A 19,837-nucleotide genomic window follows, 5' to 3' on the forward strand; every position below is an offset into this window, starting at 1 on the left:
TTACAGTAGCCTGGGCTGGACAAACTAAACACCTTTGGACTTTTTCGTGACAACTAAAGCTTCCACGGGTTCTCTGTCATGATGGAAGGGGAGGGTCAGGTGGTGTGTGTTCAGCTGCAACCTGCAACCTCACCACTAGATGTCACTAAATTCTACACACGCTGAACCTTTAAATTGTTCAGTTCGGTCATGAATTTGTTGACATCTTGTTTCCAGGACAGTCGGGAAATTTTCCCCAAATGGGCGTGGACTGTTCTGTAGTGGGAAAAAACGACAAATTAAATTCTGTCCTTGTGGCTTTAAGACAATTTGTCCTCGCCTTCCAGCCAATCAGCGCGCCGGACGGGGGACCGGGGAGGGGGGGGAAGGAGCGGGTGGGTAGCAACAGTTGCCCTGGTGAGGACGAGAAGCGCCATAGCCACGGTAGCCCTGGCGACGAGAACCCAGCAACGAGAATCAACAACAACAACAACCGAATCAACTAAAACAATAAAAGAAGACATTTCACCGGTGGCGGGAAACACACACGTGGAACCGGAGGTGACGCTCTTTTACACGCAGGGATGATTTTTCATTTTTCATATCTCGGTTTAATGATTCAGCTGAATCCCCCCCCCTCCCTCTTGTTCCAGTAGCCATAACAGGCATCTGTCTCCACAGGGCTAGCCGGGTCTAGCCTTGCGAGCTAGCCATGGGTATCGAACACCACTCCGCGGTGTGTCCGTTTTCCACCTATGAACGGGGTCGTTTGTGTGCTCGCTCCTCGTTCGGGTGTGACAGCGGATTGTGTGTCTGTGTGTCATGACGACGCGGCCGCAGACGCACACTCGAGCAGGCCGTTGTTATGGCGATGTCAAATGCAAAAAGGTACAAAATGGCGGGTTGTTGTAGAGACCAGCTAGCTTCGCCGGATAGCTAGCTAGCTAGCGCGCGCCCCGTGATGTCACGACAGACACACGCGCGTGCAAATATGATGGTTGAAAGCGGACGCTCGTGTCGTTAACATGGAGTCGATGTCGGTTCAACACATTTTTCGCTTTATTTCCCCCCCGCCAGTGGTTAATTCAGCATCAAACCAGTCGGTGACCAGCGTCGACCGCACTGGGAGGGAGGCCAGTGTGGGTCAGTCCAGTTCAGAGAGTCACTGCTCAGACAGTTCAGGGTTAAAGGAGAGAAATGGAGCAATCTGAGATAATGGGGGAAGTGGAGACGGCTGTGTGGGGCCAGGGGCGGAGACGAGCATCGAGGGGGCTGCGGGGGACTGATGGGGGGGTGTTCTGCAGGTGCTTTTCATTCAGCTTGTCACAGCTTTGTCGTGTGAAGCGACTTCATTTGCGTACAACAGGGTTCACTGTCGTAGAATCCCTTGTGTAGAAAACATTTCAATCAGTCCATGCACAAAATGTGAAAATCAATGTGAATTTGATTTTTTTTGCCACGCAGGTATACAAGGAATTGGATTTCAGTAGTTGAATTTGTGTATAAATGTAAGAAATGCTTAAAGAAGCGAAAAGACCAGGGGAGGGATTGTGCATTTGTCTAATACGTTATAAGCATGTGTTATCTCACATTATTTTGTGTCTGACAGGAAGCACAACTGTGTAAAACACTGCAGAGTTAATGAAGTGTGGTGAGGGGGGTTATTCTCAATTGGATTGTGTTATTTCCTGCTGTGTGTGTATGTGTGAGACAGCAGGCCACAGGTTTTGTGTGATCACATTTCAAGTAACGAGACACTGAAATGCGTGTTCCCAGCAGTGCTCCTCCTCCTCTCTACAATCTACAATCCCCATATCAAACCTCATATCAATCCACAAGATCTACAATTTAATTTGGATCGGCACCACTGTAAATGTAAATGTACACACTTATCGATACCAACCCCCTAAATATGTGAAAATTAGCAATGGCATTTTTTTTCTGGTTCTGCCCCCTAATTTAGATCCGCACCAAAACTGAATGGCCTCTTCCCAGACCTATCCTCCATCCTTTCATTAAGTGTCATGATGAACTGTCGAGTAGTTTTTGTGTAATCCTGCTTACAAACAAACAATCAACAATGAAAACATGACCTCCCTGGCATAAGTGACCAGGAACAAACTGTTGTATATTAAGCATCTCTGATATTTGTATAAAGTTGTCACATGTTTCTTTGTCCTAGGGTGACTCCCAGCTCTTGTAATGGCCACCGCAGGCTACGTAGGCGAGATCCAGCCGGCAGCCCAATCCCAGGGGACTGGTGTCACCGTCACACCTGGGCAGCCCGATGCCAGCTCCACCCCTGCAACTGCCCCTCAGTTTCTGGCTGAGATTCAGACTGCTGTGGCTACTCCCACTGTTGTCACACCCACGGGCCAAACTGCTCCCACTGAGCAAGCCACTTCCATCATCATTCAGAAGCCTGCAGCTGGTGGTCAAGCTCAGCCCGCAGCACAGGCCCAGTCCGTTCAGACTCAGTATGTGACGGCAGAAATCCAGGGCTCCCCTTCAGAGACTGGAAATGCTCAAACCACTCCTCAGTACATCGTTGTAACAGTCACAGGTAAACCTTTCTCATGCCTGAAAAAGTTCTATAATTTATCTATTTGCTGTCATCCATTGATGGAAGCAAAAACGAATAATGTGTTCTGCTTGTGGTGTCCTTACATTTGCTCTATGTCCTTCAGAGGGCTCCCTTCACTCAAGTGACAGCTTGTCGGACTCTAGTCCTCCTCCAGCTGTGGTGCAGACAGGTGTTCCCACACAGGTTGTTCAACAGGTGCAGACGGCTCAACAGGTGGAATAAACTCGCACACACCCAGACAAGCACACCAGGAAATGTTTCCTTGACTCTTAAAACTAGATTGTGTCCTTATCTCAGCAGACGTCTGTGGTGCAGGCCACCTCCCAGATAACCAAGACTGAGCCAGGGACCCAGCTCAGTGTCACCAGTCTACAGCCTGTTCATATCAGCCAGGAGGTAAGCTTCAACCCTCCAACACAGTTCAAGAGTGGTGGTCTAATATGATGTCTGACCATCATTTGCAAGACCATCATTATCTTACACCCTGGTCATCACCGTTTATACTACAAAACAGTATCACATGTGACCTGTATAGAATATGCACATTTTGGCTTACTATTAGTCAACTAATTACATTCGTGGTCAAACCTGCCTTTGTCGGCTTCCAGCTCCTCCCTACCAGAGCAGTAACAGCTTAAGTCAGGTAGAAAGATCATCTAGAGTGCCTGGACTTGGAAATCAGTGAAAGCTCCTCTACCTCCCCTTGGATCGCCTTCAGTATTACCAGTCACCGGTAATGCAAGACATTGCATCAATTTTCAAAGTAGGTAAGGGACACAATGGATTCCTGCTATTGAGTTGAGGGTATCAACCGTCTGTTTGGAAAGTTAGACAGTTAGACAAGTTAAAAACATAAAGGGCAAAGTATGTAAAACCCGGTAGGATCCCCCTGTGGCAATACAGGAAATATGGGAGTATCCAAGGAGCGATTTCTTTAATGCGTGCGCTTGTGTTTGTCTGTGTGTGTCCACGTCTGCCTTCTCCTTAGGTCCAGCAGCTCACACCAGTGCCAGTTCAACATGTTTACACCAATCAAGTGCAGTATGTGGAAGGAGGAGACACCACCTACACCACCAGCACCATGTCAGAACCAAACTGCATCAGTCATTTACAAAGATAGGTCCAGATATCATTTTTTGTATTTTCTAACACCTCTTTCTCTGTCTTTTATCTAGTCGCTCCAGCGCCTTCCCTTACACTGACACACCCCTGTACACCCAGACCACAGCTGCCCAGTATTATGAGGCGCAGCCAACTTCAGGCTCTCAGGCCTCCACCCCTGGAACTCCTCTTACCGTCTCTGTGACGGCTGGCACAACAGGGGGCGTGTCCATGTTTGTGGCACAGCCCACTATTGCGGCAGGGGGAGGGGCCACATTGGTGACCACAGGTGGCACCACCAATGGGGCAGGGGATGGGGCAGGCACCAATGGTGGCACAGCAGGCAGCTATGTGATCCAGGGGGGTTACATGCTGGGCAGCAGCAGCGGAGGGGCAGCTGGCAACAGTCAGAACTACTCACACACCGCCCGCGCCTCCCCAGCCACTGTGAGTATTACAGAAGGCGAGGAGAGTAGCGTGCCGTCGGCAGACAAGAAGGTATGCAGAGGCGCCAAGCGCAGGAATTCCCTCTCGTTTTGTTCTCATCAACACAACCTTTTAATGGCACACACTGACATCGCATCACAGTAGAGTTTGGTCAAGTGGAAAGCACAATTAAAAATACAGAGATTCATTTTAGAACCAGAAAATGTGAGCTGCTGGGTGATATGATAACATACTATTGTTGATCACAATAACAGTTGTTATAGCATACAGAATTTTTAATTGTGATTTCCTCATAGAAAACAAAACCATGACTTCATCATTTTCATATCATTAGCGTGCATGTGAAGAGGGGCATTATTGATTTGCCTGAAATGCCCCAACATTATATTGTTCATGTCAAATTCATCTTACAGAACTCCCATTTGATAACAACTTATGTCTAGCAAACATCCCATCAGTATTACAGGTCATTTATCCATTGCATACCAAAGTTGAATGCCACGGCACGCAAACAAATGTATATGTGTTTTCCTTCCCGAACGATCAACAAACTGAAAATGTGATTGAAGTCTTCCGTGTTTGTATAATTTATAGATTTGGAAACTGTGTGCGCATGTACAGTATATATATAGCTGAAAACTAAGTGTAATGCAATTGCAAATTTGCATGTATGTTTATGTGTGCACATACAGTATGAGTGTCTTTTTTTCCATTTGAATCTATTTTCTTTGCTAACTGCACCAGCTATTTCTTTTTTTTTCTCTGCCTGTTTGTCAGGTACAGTGGTTGCTGGACAACTATGAGACAGCTGAAGGAGTGAGTCTGCCCCGTTCCACCCTCTACTGCCACTATCTGCTGCACTGTCAGGAGCAGAAACTAGAGCCTGTTAATGCTGCCTCTTTTGGGAAACTCATTAGATCTGTTTTCATGGGGCTACGCACACGACGCCTGGGCACTCGGTAAGATGGCTGATCAGACAACGCTATATAAGACATAATAGACCATATGCACACTTATTTCCCTTTAGTACACAAGTTCCCCAGTTGACACTGAAGGGTTTTTATTGACATCTTACTAATGTGAATAATTTGAATGTATTTTTCCATTATGTTGGTTTCTGCTGAAAATCTTTTATGTTATAGAAATTTTGAATGTTACTGTGACATCACAGAGAGAGCAGGGAAGAAGACAGACAGAAAAGTGACAGAAAAGCGAAGCACATTAGTAGAGAACAGCTACGCGGCTTACAATTTATTTCACACACACAAGTAATCCATATTGATCTCAAAAAGTGCATGCACGAAAAGTTTTTTCCTGCTGGAGAGCAAAGGAGAATTTTTTCAGGAATATCTGCAGAGGTGCTTGTGTAGAACTAGTGTAGGAAGAAATGTGGGTAGAGATGGAGACAGACAGTGTGTGAGTGAGTTGATAGGCGAAGAGAGTGAGAAAGACTGACGTTTTAGAAACGTTTGGTTATATATATATGTCAAATTGTCAAACCACATGGTCTGGTTGTTTATTGTATTTTATGAAATTAAAGATATGCATGTATATAAACTTGCTCCTCTCACATCCCTTTGCTTTTGTCTCTGTAGACCTAATGTGTCGTAATATGTTCAATGTCAAGTGAAAACATGTTTTGTCTGTTCCTGACAGGGGTAATTCAAAATACCACTACTATGGCCTGAGGATCAAGGCAGGTTCCTCTCTTCTCCGTTTGATGGAAGACCAGCAACATCTGGCCATGAGGCAGCAGCCATTTTCACAGAAACAGAGGTACACACATAGTTTCCACTCCTGGTTCCATTTCTCAGTTGTTGCTTTCTTCCTCTCTTTCCAATTCCTTTATATGGCCACAGCGCTGACTCATGTTTTCTGCCCGTCTCTCACACTGTTTTATGTTCTTTCAAAAATCCTGTTGGAGTTCCAAGCAACTTTTATTGTTAATATGATAACACAGAATTGTTACTTCTTTTCACTTTAATACTTATCTCTCTTTTTTGCTGAATATATATCTAGTCAGTCTCATGTAGATAACTCCTTGTTCCCACCAGGTTGAAGCCTGTGCACAAAGTGGAAGGAATGACAAACGGCACTGCGTCAGGAGCAGGCCAGCAGCAGCAGCAGCAGCAACAGGGGTCAGGGCACGTGGACATCAGCACCCAAGTTCAACAGTACCAGCAGTTCTTAGGTGTGTTCAGTGAACAAATATCTGAAGCTATGACAGTAATGGCTTAATGAATGTGATTGAACATGTAATTGCTCTATGCACGTGATGTGATTTCTCACATCCAGTTATCTCGTTTCCTGTGTTTCAGATGCGTCTAGATCTCTACCAGAGTTCGCAGATATCGACCTTCAGGGGAAGTCTCTGCCGGAGGGTATCGAACTGGAGCACATCAAGAGCTTTCAGCTGCTGTACAGAGAGCACTGTGAGGTAAGCAGCTGAAAGGACACTGGTTAGTGAGTATTAATGAGTGACTTTTCTATCCAGTGGCTATCGAGTCAGTCGTAGAGAGTCAAAGTTCTCAGCCAACATCACACATGAAGTCCAGCAGTTAAGCATAGTCCTGACATTGTGTGCTCGGTCATTCATTATCAGTCAGTGATGTATGAGATATTTGGGTTCATTCTTTCAGGCCATACTTGATGTGATGGTCAACCTGCAGTTTACCCTGGTGGAGACACTGTGGAAGACCTTCTGGAGATTCAGCCAGAGCCAGGATGGAGATCCCACGTTGGCTGTGTGAGTGGTTAAATATTTAAGCCAAACATTCAGAATTCAGTTTCTGTCCTTGTGGCAGTAGCAGTGCTATTTTCATTTCATTTACAAACTGTGTGCGTGTCTTTCAGTCATGATGAGTCAGAGAAGCGTCTCCCTAAATCCTGCCTGGTGATTCTGTGCAAGTATGACCCAGTGCTGCGCTGGAGCCGTGACTGTGACAACAGCCTGTACCAGAGCCTGGTGGAGATCCTCATCCCTGATGTCCTCAGGCCCATCCCCAGTAAGGCCCTACAATAAGTATGAATTTGGAAAATACACCTTGACTTTCCTGCTGTGAAAGTGACCACAAAGAAATATCAGCTAATAAATAATGAAAAAATTAAACTTGGCTTCCGGTTGGGATTAAAGCATACTGTATATCTACATACCTACAGCACATGCCAATAGAAATACCCAGGTAACGGGGCTTCTTAAGGCCAGGTGTCAACTCCTGGAACTATTAAGAACTACAATGTCCCTACATACATCCAAAGGCCCAACTGTCCCATTCTGAAACCACTTTTAAATTCGTAAGATCCAGATCAAGCACAACCGCCCTAGCGGAGGTAATGAGAGAACAGAGGTCAACGTTTCACATGTACAATCTATAAATGGCACATGGAGAGAACACATACCACAGACAAGGCTAGCGTCTGATGTTGCCATGCTAAAGTAAGGAAACCATTCCTGTATCCACCTGTTTGTCCCGGTCCACTGGACATTTGAATGGGTTCTTCCTCGGGTCATCCCCCACCTCATCTCATAATTTCATAGAAATTCAACTACATAAAAGTAATTTTATATGATACAGTACATGACCAAGACATCTGTTGATCCTGCAAATCCTCACTCCATTTGAACCTTGTGTTTGATAATCATTGACCTAGGCCCATTCTCAGGAAATCTGAAGTGAACATGATTAAACTTTCTTTTCTCTTCTTCCTCCTTCTCCCAGGTGCCTTAACTCAAGCCATCCGTAATTTCGCCAAGAGCCTGGAGAGCTGGCTGACCAATGCCATGATGAACATCCCAGAGGAGATGGTCCGAATCAAGGTACTTGTAGAGCGCTACAAAAGAAAACATATGTGACATAAGTGCAACTAATTTCTCTTTGAGAATATCTCTGAGCATAAAAAATCTCTGTGTGTAGTAACTTTTGCCTTTTCATAACAAGTCTCACAGTTTAAATTGCAAAAATTAACTTATTCACCAGGATGATTGATCTTGAAAAGTTGTTTGAATAAATGCTTGTAACACTTAATCAATAACATGGAACTACTCATGAAGACCTAAGTACTGAAATAACCCCAAAGCTGGTAAATATGGTTGTTCGCTGACTTATTTGTATGTTTCCAGGTTATTGAAATGAAGCGTGTAAATGTTTTGATATCTGACCCATCTTTCATTATTTGCATGACATGCTTTCTCAGGTAACTTCAGCCAATGCGTTTGCTCAGACACTGCGTCGCTACACCAGTCTGAACCACCTCGCCCAGGCTGCCCGCGCTGTCCTCCAGAACACAGCTCAGATCAACCAGATGCTCTCGGACCTCAACCGCGTTGATTTTGCAAACGTCCAGGTCGGTTTAGTTTATGACAGCATGCATGTCACCTCATAGGAATTTCAGTGTTTGTGACTGCTGTAGGCTGTAGTCTTATTGAGGTTTCTGTGACAGAAATTCTGTCTTTTGTGCAACTTCCCTCTCAAGGAAATGTGAAACAAGCTCTGTGTCATTTCTCAGAAATGCTCTTTCACCTTCCTTCAGCTGGTAGTAGAGAACTGTCTATAGTTGCCCTCCCTCTTCTGTTTAAAGTGTAGACTGTGTAAACTTTACTGATACTTTACTTAACTGAATTTCCTTCGGGATTAATAAAGTATACATCTATCTATCTATCTATCTATCTATCTATCTATCTAAATGATGCAACTAATGCCAGATGTGACAGCCTCTTACTGATACGCTGACCTGTCCTGTCTGCCCTTTGCAGGAGCAGGCTTCGTGGGTGTGCCGGTGTGAAGACCGCGTTGTGCAGCGGCTGGAGCAGGATTTCAAGCTGACCCTTCAGCAGCAGAACTCCCTGGAGCAGTGGGCTGCGTGGCTGGATGGCGTAGTTTCCCAGGTCTTAAAGCCCTACCAGCACAGCTCTACCTTCCCGAAGGCCGCTAAGCTCTTCCTGCTCAAGTGGTCCTTTTACAGGTGCGATGATAAAAGTAGATTTTGGAATTGAAACTTTGGGGGCCAAGAATTTGTCTCTGGTCCCAGTTTCTCAAAGAAACAGAATGGCAGATTAATAGATATTGGGAACAGTTGTAAGTTGCAGCCCTGCTAATTAAGTAGCCAAGATTATCTTTTACATTAGTTTATCTTCACATGTTCATCTAAAATAAGGAATTTGAGGTAATTAAGGAACAAGGAACATTGAATTTGGTGGAGATGACTCATTCTTTACCTTCTGAACTTTGTCATTGTGAAACACTGAGTACTTCCTGTTTCTGGTTAGAGAAGATGTGATATAGCTCCTGAATGTATTTGTAACAGTTCCTTCATTCCCACCGTCCCTGCTCTCCAGTTCCATGGTGATCAGGGACTTAACCCTGCGGAGTGCAGCCAGTTTCGGTTCCTTTCACTTGATCCGCCTGCTCTACGATGAGTACATGTACTACCTGATTGAGCACAGAGTGGCCCAAGCTAAAGGAGAAACCCCCATCGCTGTCATGGGAGAGGTACCATCACACACACACACTCACACACAAAGACACACATAAATTAAATATACAACGTAAGCCATTCTAACAAATTCCCTTCTTGCTATTAGTTTGCCAGTTTAGGCCGAGGTCTAAACCAGCTGGATCCTGACAAAGGTACTTACACTCTTCACAATATCTCAGATTATGATCATGTTCCAAGCTTTGTTTCTGACCAGCTTATTTACCCTTGTCTATGCCAGAAGAGGAAGAGGAGGAGGAGGAGGAGAGTGACGACGATGGTCAGGAGCTTTGTCTTCCCCCAGACGGGGTCGTGCTTGGAGAAGAGTCTCTGGAGCCGCCTGCTAAGCTGGCCAGGACTGACCAGAGAGTCCTCTTCACCACCGGATCAGCTGACGACTAACCACAGAGTCACACTGCTAGATGTGGGCTGATTATATTAATCATACAGACACTTAAATGTACAAAGAACACTAATTTATACACTTGAAACATGTAAATAGATCTTGTAAATGTGTTTGCACACCCCTTGCTGCATACTGTTACTTTCCCACTAGTTTAAACACACAAACACGTACACGCACACAAACACACACGCACAATCAAACCACGCTCTTTCAGTAGCCGCTGCTGCCTGAATGGCATGACTACCTGTTGGCACCATTGATTCAATACAAAATCATTGTTTCTGCAACAGGTAGTGGTTTCAAAAACACAAGGCGTTTTCACCCTCAGTCGTACGATCTTCTGAAAATATGAACTGAAATCCAGGCATGTCATTTTCGTTCCTCTTTGTATTTCCACCTGTAGCCTTGTCGAGAAACATCTGCTAACCCTGGATCCTCCTGAAACCGTCACTGCCGTATCAAAGTGATCTTGAAAATAATGTGATATGTGTGTGTGTGTGTAAAAGTAAATTCTAGAGGGTGTGGGTCGGGACCTTTTACAGTCAGTGATTGCTGAATTTAGTTACTAATTCATTCAAAGGAAAAACACATTTGTAAAAGACAGGTGGTTTGGATTGTGTGTGTGTGTGTGTGTTAGTGTGTCTTCGTGTGTGTTTGTGAGTGTGAGGGGTCACACCGCTCTAATGTGTTTTCTGGAGGATGACTGAACATTGCTTTTGTGTGTGTGTGCGTGTCTGTCTGTCTGGTTGTGTGATTGTGAGTCATGCACGTGTTGACTGGTTTCCTCTGTAGATATTTTCCAAGGCTTTTCAAATGTTGTTGATTTGGGAGACGTGTAGCTTCTCTGTTTGATTTGCCTGTAATGAAATCCTAGTGGTGTTCTTGGAGTGCCTGTCGCGGCTGCTACACACACTTGTAAAGATAAAACTACGGCTGTAGAATAGGGGCTCTCATTAGTTGCTGCAAAAAAAAAACCTTTCTCTTTTTGTCGAACCGCTAGTTCCACGAGAGAGGTACTGTACGTGTCATATATTTAAAGTGCTTCATTCCTGCTCATCTACTAAGCTCCTCTGTGGCCTCATTGTTCTTTGAAATATCATTTTCTTGCCTTATTTTGATGCATTTTTCCACATGTGTGTGCCAAACCTTTTTACTTTGATCCCAGATCATGTCATTTATGAATTTTCTCTATGTTTTAAGGAGGACTGTGCCTGAGTAAGAACGGTGATATACTTATATTCTGCTGTATATTTATCCACTATTTTGAATTTTGTTGTCACTAAGTGAACCTCTCGTGCCGTGTATGGTGCTGTGTTGTCACACATTGTAATCAGCCTATGTGTGCTTTCTTGATTTGTGGTTGTACCTTCAGTTATCAGTCCTATCTCATACCTTTTTTCGACTTTTCCACAAACCCTGCCTCTTTGCACACTTTCGATTGTTGTCTTTAAAGCTCCGAGAGAGTCCATCTTTTTTTCAATAATCCTTTACGTCTTAGGTATTTGTTTTTACAGTGTACAGTGCTCCGCTCAGTGTGGTTCAGAGAATTTTGCGAGAGGGGAAATCTCTGTCTGCTCTCCCTGCACAGTCCACTGAGGCTCATCTCCCTCATCTCTCTCTGCGATTCCGCACTCCCGCCAATGGCTTTTGTTTGGCTTCAAACATACATGTTCTTACACTGTTCATCAAGATTGGTTGTTGTAAACATTTCCTTTTTCCTGATTTGAAACGCATATGTCTTGAAATTGCTGCAGTGCACATCTTTGACGGGCAACGCCCGCCTCAAACCAGCACATCATCCTCACATGGAGTCTGATGCTACCACGGCAGGACAGTACATATCACTCCAGTCTTTTAATGTCCCAAAGCATTTAGAATGCCCATTGTTTACCCGGTAAGACAAATGTTTAGTCATTTCTTTTTATAATTTATTGTTTCTAATGTAAAAAACAAACTTGAGAAAAAAAAAAAATGTTCAGTGGCAGTGTTTTATGAATTTGGTCTGCTCTAAGTATGACTGTGCCTTTGGAGGTGGTAGAATGCAATTCAGATGTTTTTAATTTTAAAGATATAAATTAAAGAATTTTTAAAATTGCACTGGTGTCGATTTGATTTTTCTCACCGTCGTTTCTCCACCTACATCACTGTGTTATAAACTCTGGCTGAAGGATGAGAACGGGATAGTTTCTGACTCGCAGCCAATATCTTGCTCCGTTGTGTGTAAAACGCATCATGACTTCCTGGATTCTGCTGTAAGTTACCAAAAGGGACAGTAGGACAGATGCCACAAAACCTTTAGTCTGTTTTATGAAATGAACGCCAGCTTCTCCTGGATTTACCAACATATAAGCTGTGTTTTCAGGCAAATTTGGAAAGTTTGAAATACTTAATGTGGGAAACTCAGATCAAAGTTGATAGTATCCAGATTTTCTTTTTAATTCTATTGAGTAGTTCATTTACCCTTTTAAAAAGATGCATGATCTTTATAACGGTATCTTTTTTGTGTGTGAATAAATTGGCTTTCATCATCTTTGCATTAATTTATAGAATCTGCAGACATGTGCAAGCAAGGCGACAACAAACGTTCACACATTTAAGTAATTGACATATGCCCCTTTTTAATTAGTATTGCTGCTGGTGGTCATTTATTAACAATATCAACACTGTTGCCACAGGGTGGCGCTGAGAATACAAGAATCATACCTGATACATCTCAGACAGTCACGTCCAACTGCTTTTTTTTATAATGCTGAATATGTGTACACGTGTAATATATCTTGAAATGGGACACACTGGAAGACTAGATTGAATTATTTTATACACAAACGACAGCTGTGTGCGAAACGATCATCAGGTTCTCGTTGGCATTCTTAAAACAGTACAAAGCAAAACTTTCAGCCTTGAGGCGAAACAGCTGAATGGACGGTTTGAATGTCGCCATATGCAAAATATTCCCGTTGTAGGCCAACAGGGGGCGACAGAACCTCCACGTGAATACATTACAGGTCACTGCACGGAAAAGAGACAGTTGCTTCAAGGTGAAAACCCACCAGATGTATATGTTGGCTTTAAAAGGCCTGACAATCTCGAGCATTAATATAAAACACAAATTTTAAATCATATTTTTCCTCATCATCTTGGCCCTCCATCCACAGTAAGCCGGCGTTTGTTTGTGACTAACCCTAAAAGGATATTTGAAGATGAACATAAAGGTGATTAAAACTACGAAATGAACAGAGGCAAGCAAAAATGGCAAAAATGATCCTAACATACTTTCATCCGAAGCAAAACAAAGATGCATAACCTGTAGCAAGGCTGTTCATACCTTCAACCTACAAGTGACCCATCAAACAACTCATGGCTCCACATCTTGGAGAATACTTCCACATCAGCACACAGTTAAGGTCTTGCATGTCACCAGTAGAGGGCAGACTGAAGCTCCCCCTGCAGGTGAAGGGTGTTCCTGCTCTTTTATCATCTATCTCTGGTGTTTTTTTTTATCATTATTAGTCATCCCACATGCACAAATCAAAATTGTAGAATCGTGTTCGTACTCAGTAGACCTGTTTCGCTCATACAAAGTTTTTTTTTTTAAATGGAAAGCAAGCCTCGCTAGAGGAAACTGAAAAACAAAAATCACAACAATGACCACACAAATGAGCTTTAAAAAGGAATTCCGTGGATTTTTACCTTACCAAATACCCAAGGTGATTGGAGTTCTGCATTTCAGTAAATATATGACTGAGATATGTGGGTTAGGGTTTAATAATGACTTAGTTTTCTTAAGAAGATAATAAAAGATATGAGACAGACGATCTGGCGTTTCAAGGCTTCCGTTGTTTATAATGGCAAATGTAAATGTATGTAGAGGTTTTAAAAAGCTGTGTGTACCTGACATGAGGGGATCATCAGTCTTATCCCTTCCTTCTGGAGCAAAACACTACACCGTCTGCTCAGCTCACATTTTTATTAAAAAGCAAGGGGTGTTTGGTGCTGGGTAGAAATTGGACTTTCACTTGGAACAAAAGAAAAATTAAAACAAAACTAAAACTTAACAGCGTAGATCCTGGCTCAAAGTTCGGGGTTGTCCTCTTTGTCCTGTCTCCTTGATTCTCTCCAGGTTGAGACTTTCTGCTGTGAACTCTCACTGCGTCTAAAACACAAACGGTTGAAACCATGGACAGATCAGCTTCTTACTACATGTTGCAAATTGTATGAATTACATTTTTTATCTCAGATGACGGTAAAGACAGATGATGAACACCTTGCGGCAGCCTCAGTACCAACCTGTCCTTGCTGAGGAGGGGCTGGCTGCCCAGGAGCCTGTCCTGTCGGGCCATAGTACGCAGACTGCTGCCTGTAGTACTCGGCCCAGGCTGCGCTGTAGTCCGGCTGACCTCCCGTTGTGGATGCTGCTGCCCCCGCTGCTCCCGGAGCTGTGGCCGCAGAGCCAGGGACGGAAACTCCTGTCTGGGCTGGAGGTGACACACAAAGGAGACATGACCCAGCTCAAACTAAGTTTGTCACACAGAACTAAAAGTAACCACCCACAGCTTCTGCAGAAAAGAGAATTGTTGCAAAGACACGGAGCAGGATACGTAGGAACAGGAACCCAAATATACCAAAACAACCAGACTCATTTAAATCCTAATAAATGTGTCATAATCAATGAATGTAATATTAGTATTTCTTTAATCAATCTAAGATTTGGGCTGTACCTTAAATTGATTACACATCAATTCAAGTTTGATTTAGTTCATTCACTTGATGAACATGATGATAGTTAATTACTCACATTAAAATGCTATAAATGGCACAAAGGTAAAAAACTAATTTAATTAGCTTTTTAACAGCAGAGAAAGTTACAGACGATCTTCTCCGTCTCACCCATCTTCTTGTAGTACTCCTCCCAGGCCTTGGTGTAGTCTGGCTGCCCCCCCGGCGTCTGTGCGGGCTGGGTCTGGTCGCCTGATGTGTGGTCTCCTCCAGTTGGGTTTGCAGGGTACTGGGTCGGCACAGCCCCCGACGGCTGCTGGTAGTACTGAGCGTAGTATGCCGCCCAGGCTGCGTTAGGGTCATTAGCTGCTGCCTTGCCTAGAAAAGACGCAGGGTGGAGGGGGTGAGGTCCTCATAGGGTGAGGGTGAGCCCCTGCTACTGGCCTGGAGACCGGGCTTGGATACCAGGGGGAAAACAGAGACAGGATTAGCCAGAACTGCTTTAAGTGCAGAAACTGCATCTCAACACATCAGTGCTCTTGTGTACCTTTCTCAGATTTCGCAAAGAGATTACTCATCAGAAAGGACTAGGAGGGGTCAGAAAATGACCTGGGATGAAAATACTGTGTTGGGGTTGATAAGTTGCTAAGATGGGTAAAAACAAATGTTAATCTCAGGAAACTCAGGAGAAGGGGTGAATTCAAAGGAGACTCACTGGGGTCTTGGGGTGCCTGGGGCTGCCACTGCTGGTAGGTGTTACTCCAGCCCTGAGTGTTGTACTGGTGAGGACCTGGAGGACCACCACTGAGGAGAAAAGGTTTTGTTATTATCATAGATGCTCTAGAGAGTCTGCTGCGCTGACTTATGTCTAACCCATGTTACACATAAGTTGAACGTCACTTACTGTGGTGGTCCAGGGGCCCCAGGCGGTCCAGGGTTGTAGGGGTTGGGGTTGTAGGGACCCAGTGGACCAGCAGGACCTGGTCCACCTGGCCCTGGGCCCACAGGACACAAAGGACCCTGGTGGACACATCATAGTTACACATCATATGAAGATACAAGTCTATCTCATTTCAAATGTACACACAAAAGGATAACGTATGTACTTCAATCTTTTCCTCAATGAGCTGCTTGGCATGGTCGATCTGCTGCGGTGAGCCCCTGATGATAAACAGCTTGAAGTTGGGGTCTCCGTTGGGGGGCGGCTGTCGTGAGATTTCCACAAATGCCCCTGTCTGCTGGTTGATAGACTTGACATTCTCACCTCCCCGGCCAATCACGAGCCCACACTTGTGGGCAGGAATAGAGAAGGTCATTTCCCCTCCTGGGGGACCCCAGTCGCCTTGTCCACCTCCTCTGCCCCTGTTGCCTGTAGGCATTCCTTGAGGACCCTGTAGATGGAGGAGAGAGCCTCATGACTACAGCTCTTTTAGAATGAGGCGGTTTGTGCATGTGTGAAAGAATTTGATCCATACCCCCTGTCCCTCCTCCCTGACCCGGATGCTCTGCAGCAGCTCGTTGATGATCTGGGCGGCATGTTCACAGCAGTCAGGAGGACCACTGATGTGCGCAATCTTCTCTGGACCAGTCCCATCATCTGAGAGGAAGATTTAAGTCTGCATTAGCTTTATTAAAAAAAAATTAAAAATGTATCACTAAAATGTGTATTTTTTTAAAAACATAATTTCATCCATGGTCACGACAGGGTCCAACCTTGTTTGAACTGTATCCGAACTCCAGCATCATTCTGGATTTTCTTGATCATCTCTCCATTGCGTCCAATGACAACACCGACTGAGTGTCGCGGCACCGGGACCTGAGTTTAGAACATAAATATTAACAGTACAAGCTTAGATTTTGTTAAATGGCAACTGATACCATTTCCAAACACACACAAACACACATATAAACTCACACTCACATCCATGCCACCTCCCATTCGGGAGCTGAAGTCATTTCGTTCACTGAAGCCGGCGTGGTCTCTCTCCCTCAGAATCTCCTCCACCATTTCCTGGGCTTGCTGAAAAGGATAAATATGATAATTAAACTCCATGATTAATTCCATTTAATTTAAACTTTAGTAAGATTCTTTAATTGTTTCACCTGGACTTTGTATGGATCTCCAATAATACGCAGGGGTTTGTCAACATTAGGTCCCTGAGAGGCATCCTGGATCAGGATCATCTTTACACCTGCACGCTCCTAAAGTATCACACAGACCAACGTGGTTTTAAAGGCCTGTACTGATACAGCTGCACTGCAAAAGTGGGAATATATATACTGAGATAATCACAGTTTCCAAACATGCTAAGGCAAGAGCCATGCAACGTACCTGTAGCTGTTTGATGGTCTCTCCTCCCTTGCCAATGACAAGGCCGGCCTTGCCAGCTGGGATCATCATTTCATGAACGCTGCCATTCTGCCCGTTGGTGGACTCGTGATAAGAAGCAGGGGGGTCGCCCCTCCCTCGTGACACTATCTCATCCAGCAGCATCCTGGCTTGCCTGGCCAGAGAAGAGTTGAGCGGTTACTCGACATCCATTTGGACAAACAAATTACATACAGCTGTCAATAGGGTCATTATAGATAAACAGTTAATAATGGCAGAATAGAATGGGGCTTCAGAGCTTCAACAAAACTAACAATATGATATGTTTGTATCCTGTCTCCAAGTCGGACTGATTTAGTGATTTGCGTTCACAGGTCAACGGGGCCAGCTTCATTTTTAGTGACCATTTCTTATGGTACCAAATGTATTGGTATTGAGCCTATCTGCAAAAAATTTAAAACTTACTGTATCGAGTCCTTGCAACCAGTGAGAGAGACACTCCTCACTGGAAGGCCTCCACTGTCTGGACACACATAGAAACAGGACATAAGTGAAACCAAAAGGAAAACTACATTCTAAATTGTAAAACTATGGATAACTGTTTGGACTCCACAAAAGTGCAGCAAGTACCTGGAGCTATCTGAACCTTGCAACCTGACTCCTGCTGTATTTTATTGATCTGTTCACCTCCACGGCCAATAACTGTGGAGGAAGAGAAGACAGGCGGGTCACACTCTGAAACAGTGGCATCGAGCTGTGACTGACATCACAGGGACAGCGTGGCAACAATATGGGTAAAGACAAGAGTTAAACCTCACTCACCGAGTCCCACCATGCTGTCAGGGACATTGTACTCCTCTGTGTTGGAAGCAGGCCTTCATCAGCGAGGACAACGACAAAGAGGGAACAAGAGGGGAAAAAGGGAAGGATATGATTTCTTATTATTTTATTTTCCACAATTTTATTTTCCCGCCAGTCATGAAAAAAGCCGCTCATTATTTCCCAATCAAATTAAAGCTAGAAGCTCTTACCTTTGTTGTGCAAGAGCCGCAAGCTGTGCACCAATAGCTGAGAAATGACGGCAACAGAGAGAAAAATAGAGATGTTCTGTGTTACAAATGTAAGGACAGTTGAAGTCTATATTAAATATTGTCAACTGTGAGTCAGTAAACTTAGCACCACTTCCTGGGATGAACTCACATAGTGCATTTGCTGAATCCAAGTCACTTTGTCCAGCCAGTTTCTTACTCTCTGGTTCATCTGTCAAGTGAGAGAAGAGACAACATATCTGCTTTAAAGACATTGCAAGCATCTAAAGACATCATCAACCAAGAAACAAAGAGGTGATGTGGCAGTGTGGTCCCTGCTACCTGCATCCTCCAGCTGTCGTTTCGGTGCAGTGAATGGAAAGCCATCTGATGCAGCGTTGATGTTCACGGGAGGACCGGCATCACCCCCAATCTTAGCTGCAATCTGAAGCACAGGCATAAAAGTAACCATTATCACCAGAGACACTGATATACCTTTTCCACCAAGGAAGTTCAAAGGCCCATTTGGGGCAAAAGAAATGGATCTTTGACAGAAAATCTGGTTAGACCATGACCCCTACACTTCGCTGGGAACAGGGATAATCATGACCATAAGATATTGCTAACTATGGATAACTAAGAGAGGCAGTAGTTGTCCATGGAGGAAAGAAACTGTCTCCTTGTTGTGTGTTCATCAGCTGAAAAACTAGATGGAGCCTCACAGACAAAGCGACGTATAAAGTGACGTAATGACGTGGCTCTCTGGTAAAGGCAAACTGGTTCTTAAACTCTGAACCAGCCCTAACACTGGTTCCGCTTGTTCACTAAACTACTCTGATGTGTGTGTTAACACTCACATAATGCTGTAAGGTAACTCTGGACAGGAAAGCAGATTAAATCACACTTTACAGCCTTTATCTAGCACTAATATACACCAAAGTATATTACTACATTTTTTTCCGTTTTCACTCAGGACATTGTAGTTGGAGAAGTAAAACTATTCAATTACTCTTCTATATTTTATCAGCCTCTTAGAGCAGGGCAATAAAACGATATCAGGAATTATAGCAATATCACAATAACAGGAAGTAAACATACAGTAACATGGAGGTCATGATGGAGCCTCCAGTAAATCTTGCTTTTTGTTGTGTTGTCTGACCTTATGGAGGCGAACCAGATAATTTACAGTTAACAGCCGCATCGCAGGTAGTTTATACTCGTGCTAACATTTATTCATTAGTTTAGAGAAAGCTAATAAACTTAATTAACAACGATCTAATTTTGATGTTCGTCTGTGCAGCCCACTTAACACAGCAGGTGGACACACACCACCGTGTTTATAGGGAGATCGAGCAGTGACACTGAGGTTGTTGTGCTGTTGTTGTTACACAGTGAACCTGTTTGAAAACATGAAGCTGGGTTAGCCCTGAAGCTAACAGGTTAGCTAACCCTCCGTCCACACAGCCAATCTCAGCCCTCACCTGCCGGGCCCGCTGCACAGCGTCCGCGAACGCATCTTTCTGGATGGCCGCAGATCCATTCCCGAGAGCCGACTGTCCGCTGAGAGGAGCCCCGGAGCCGGGCGGCGAGACCGTGCTGTACTCCGACATGTCGACCAGGCGAAGGAGCGAATGTAAAAAGAGACACAGGACCAGAGCTACGAAGGAGCGGGAGGGAAAGCCGAGAAATGGACGGAGACGCGAGTAGAGGTCGCTGTCACTTTATCCTGCTCCCTGGAACCGGGACTCCGTCCGCCATCTTTGTTGAGGGCGGAA

The 19,837-nt window shown here is 44.4% G+C and overlaps 2 protein-coding genes across 6 annotated transcripts; one reads left to right on the forward strand and one right to left on the reverse strand.

The window, feature by feature from the left end:
* The first annotated feature begins 404 nt into the window (after positions 1–404).
* On the forward strand, positions 405–12,084 carry rfx1a (regulatory factor X, 1a (influences HLA class II expression)). 3 transcript variants are annotated; one of them, XM_062408718.1, is made up of 18 exons: positions 405–540; positions 2,162–2,542; positions 2,667–2,776; positions 2,864–2,959; positions 3,552–3,646; positions 3,739–4,162; positions 4,889–5,070; positions 5,768–5,887; positions 6,166–6,302; positions 6,430–6,548; positions 6,751–6,857; positions 6,965–7,116; positions 7,831–7,928; positions 8,306–8,455; positions 8,865–9,073; positions 9,447–9,600; positions 9,693–9,738; positions 9,825–12,084. In XM_062408718.1, exons 2-18 carry the CDS (start codon positions 2,182–2,184, stop codon positions 9,983–9,985), a joined length of 2,721 nt encoding a protein of 906 aa, XP_062264702.1. In that variant the 5' UTR covers positions 405–540; positions 2,162–2,181; the 3' UTR covers positions 9,986–12,084. The 3 variants fall into 3 exon arrangements, with proteins under 3 accessions (XP_062264702.1, XP_062264704.1, XP_062264705.1); XM_062408720.1 differs by having other exon boundaries at positions 4,895–5,070; XM_062408721.1 differs by having other exon boundaries at positions 3,739–4,111.
* Positions 12,085–12,587: 503 nt separating this feature from the next.
* On the reverse strand, positions 12,588–19,825 carry LOC133971074 (far upstream element-binding protein 2-like). 3 transcript variants are annotated; one of them, XM_062408272.1, is made up of 18 exons: positions 19,544–19,825; positions 18,405–18,507; positions 18,235–18,294; positions 18,066–18,102; positions 17,857–17,909; positions 17,665–17,736; positions 17,500–17,557; positions 17,038–17,209; positions 16,809–16,907; positions 16,627–16,725; positions 16,419–16,521; positions 16,181–16,302; positions 15,812–16,096; positions 15,610–15,725; positions 15,421–15,509; positions 14,877–15,083; positions 14,277–14,464; positions 12,588–14,142 (listed from the first exon to the last, which is right to left on the reverse strand). In XM_062408272.1, exons 1-18 carry the CDS (start codon positions 19,670–19,672, stop codon positions 14,134–14,136), a joined length of 2,001 nt encoding a protein of 666 aa, XP_062264256.1. In that variant the 5' UTR covers positions 19,673–19,825; the 3' UTR covers positions 12,588–14,133. The 3 variants fall into 3 exon arrangements, with proteins under 3 accessions (XP_062264256.1, XP_062264255.1, XP_062264257.1); XM_062408271.1 differs by having other exon boundaries at positions 16,621–16,725; XM_062408273.1 differs by lacking the exons at positions 12,588–14,142; positions 14,277–14,464 and having other exon boundaries at positions 14,944–15,161; positions 16,621–16,725.
* Positions 19,826–19,837: the final 12 nt, after the last annotated feature.

Source organism: Platichthys flesus, chromosome 16 (assembly GCF_949316205.1).
Source record: "Platichthys flesus chromosome 16, fPlaFle2.1, whole genome shotgun sequence".
NCBI classification, from domain to species: domain Eukaryota; kingdom Metazoa; phylum Chordata; class Actinopteri; order Pleuronectiformes; family Pleuronectidae; genus Platichthys; species Platichthys flesus.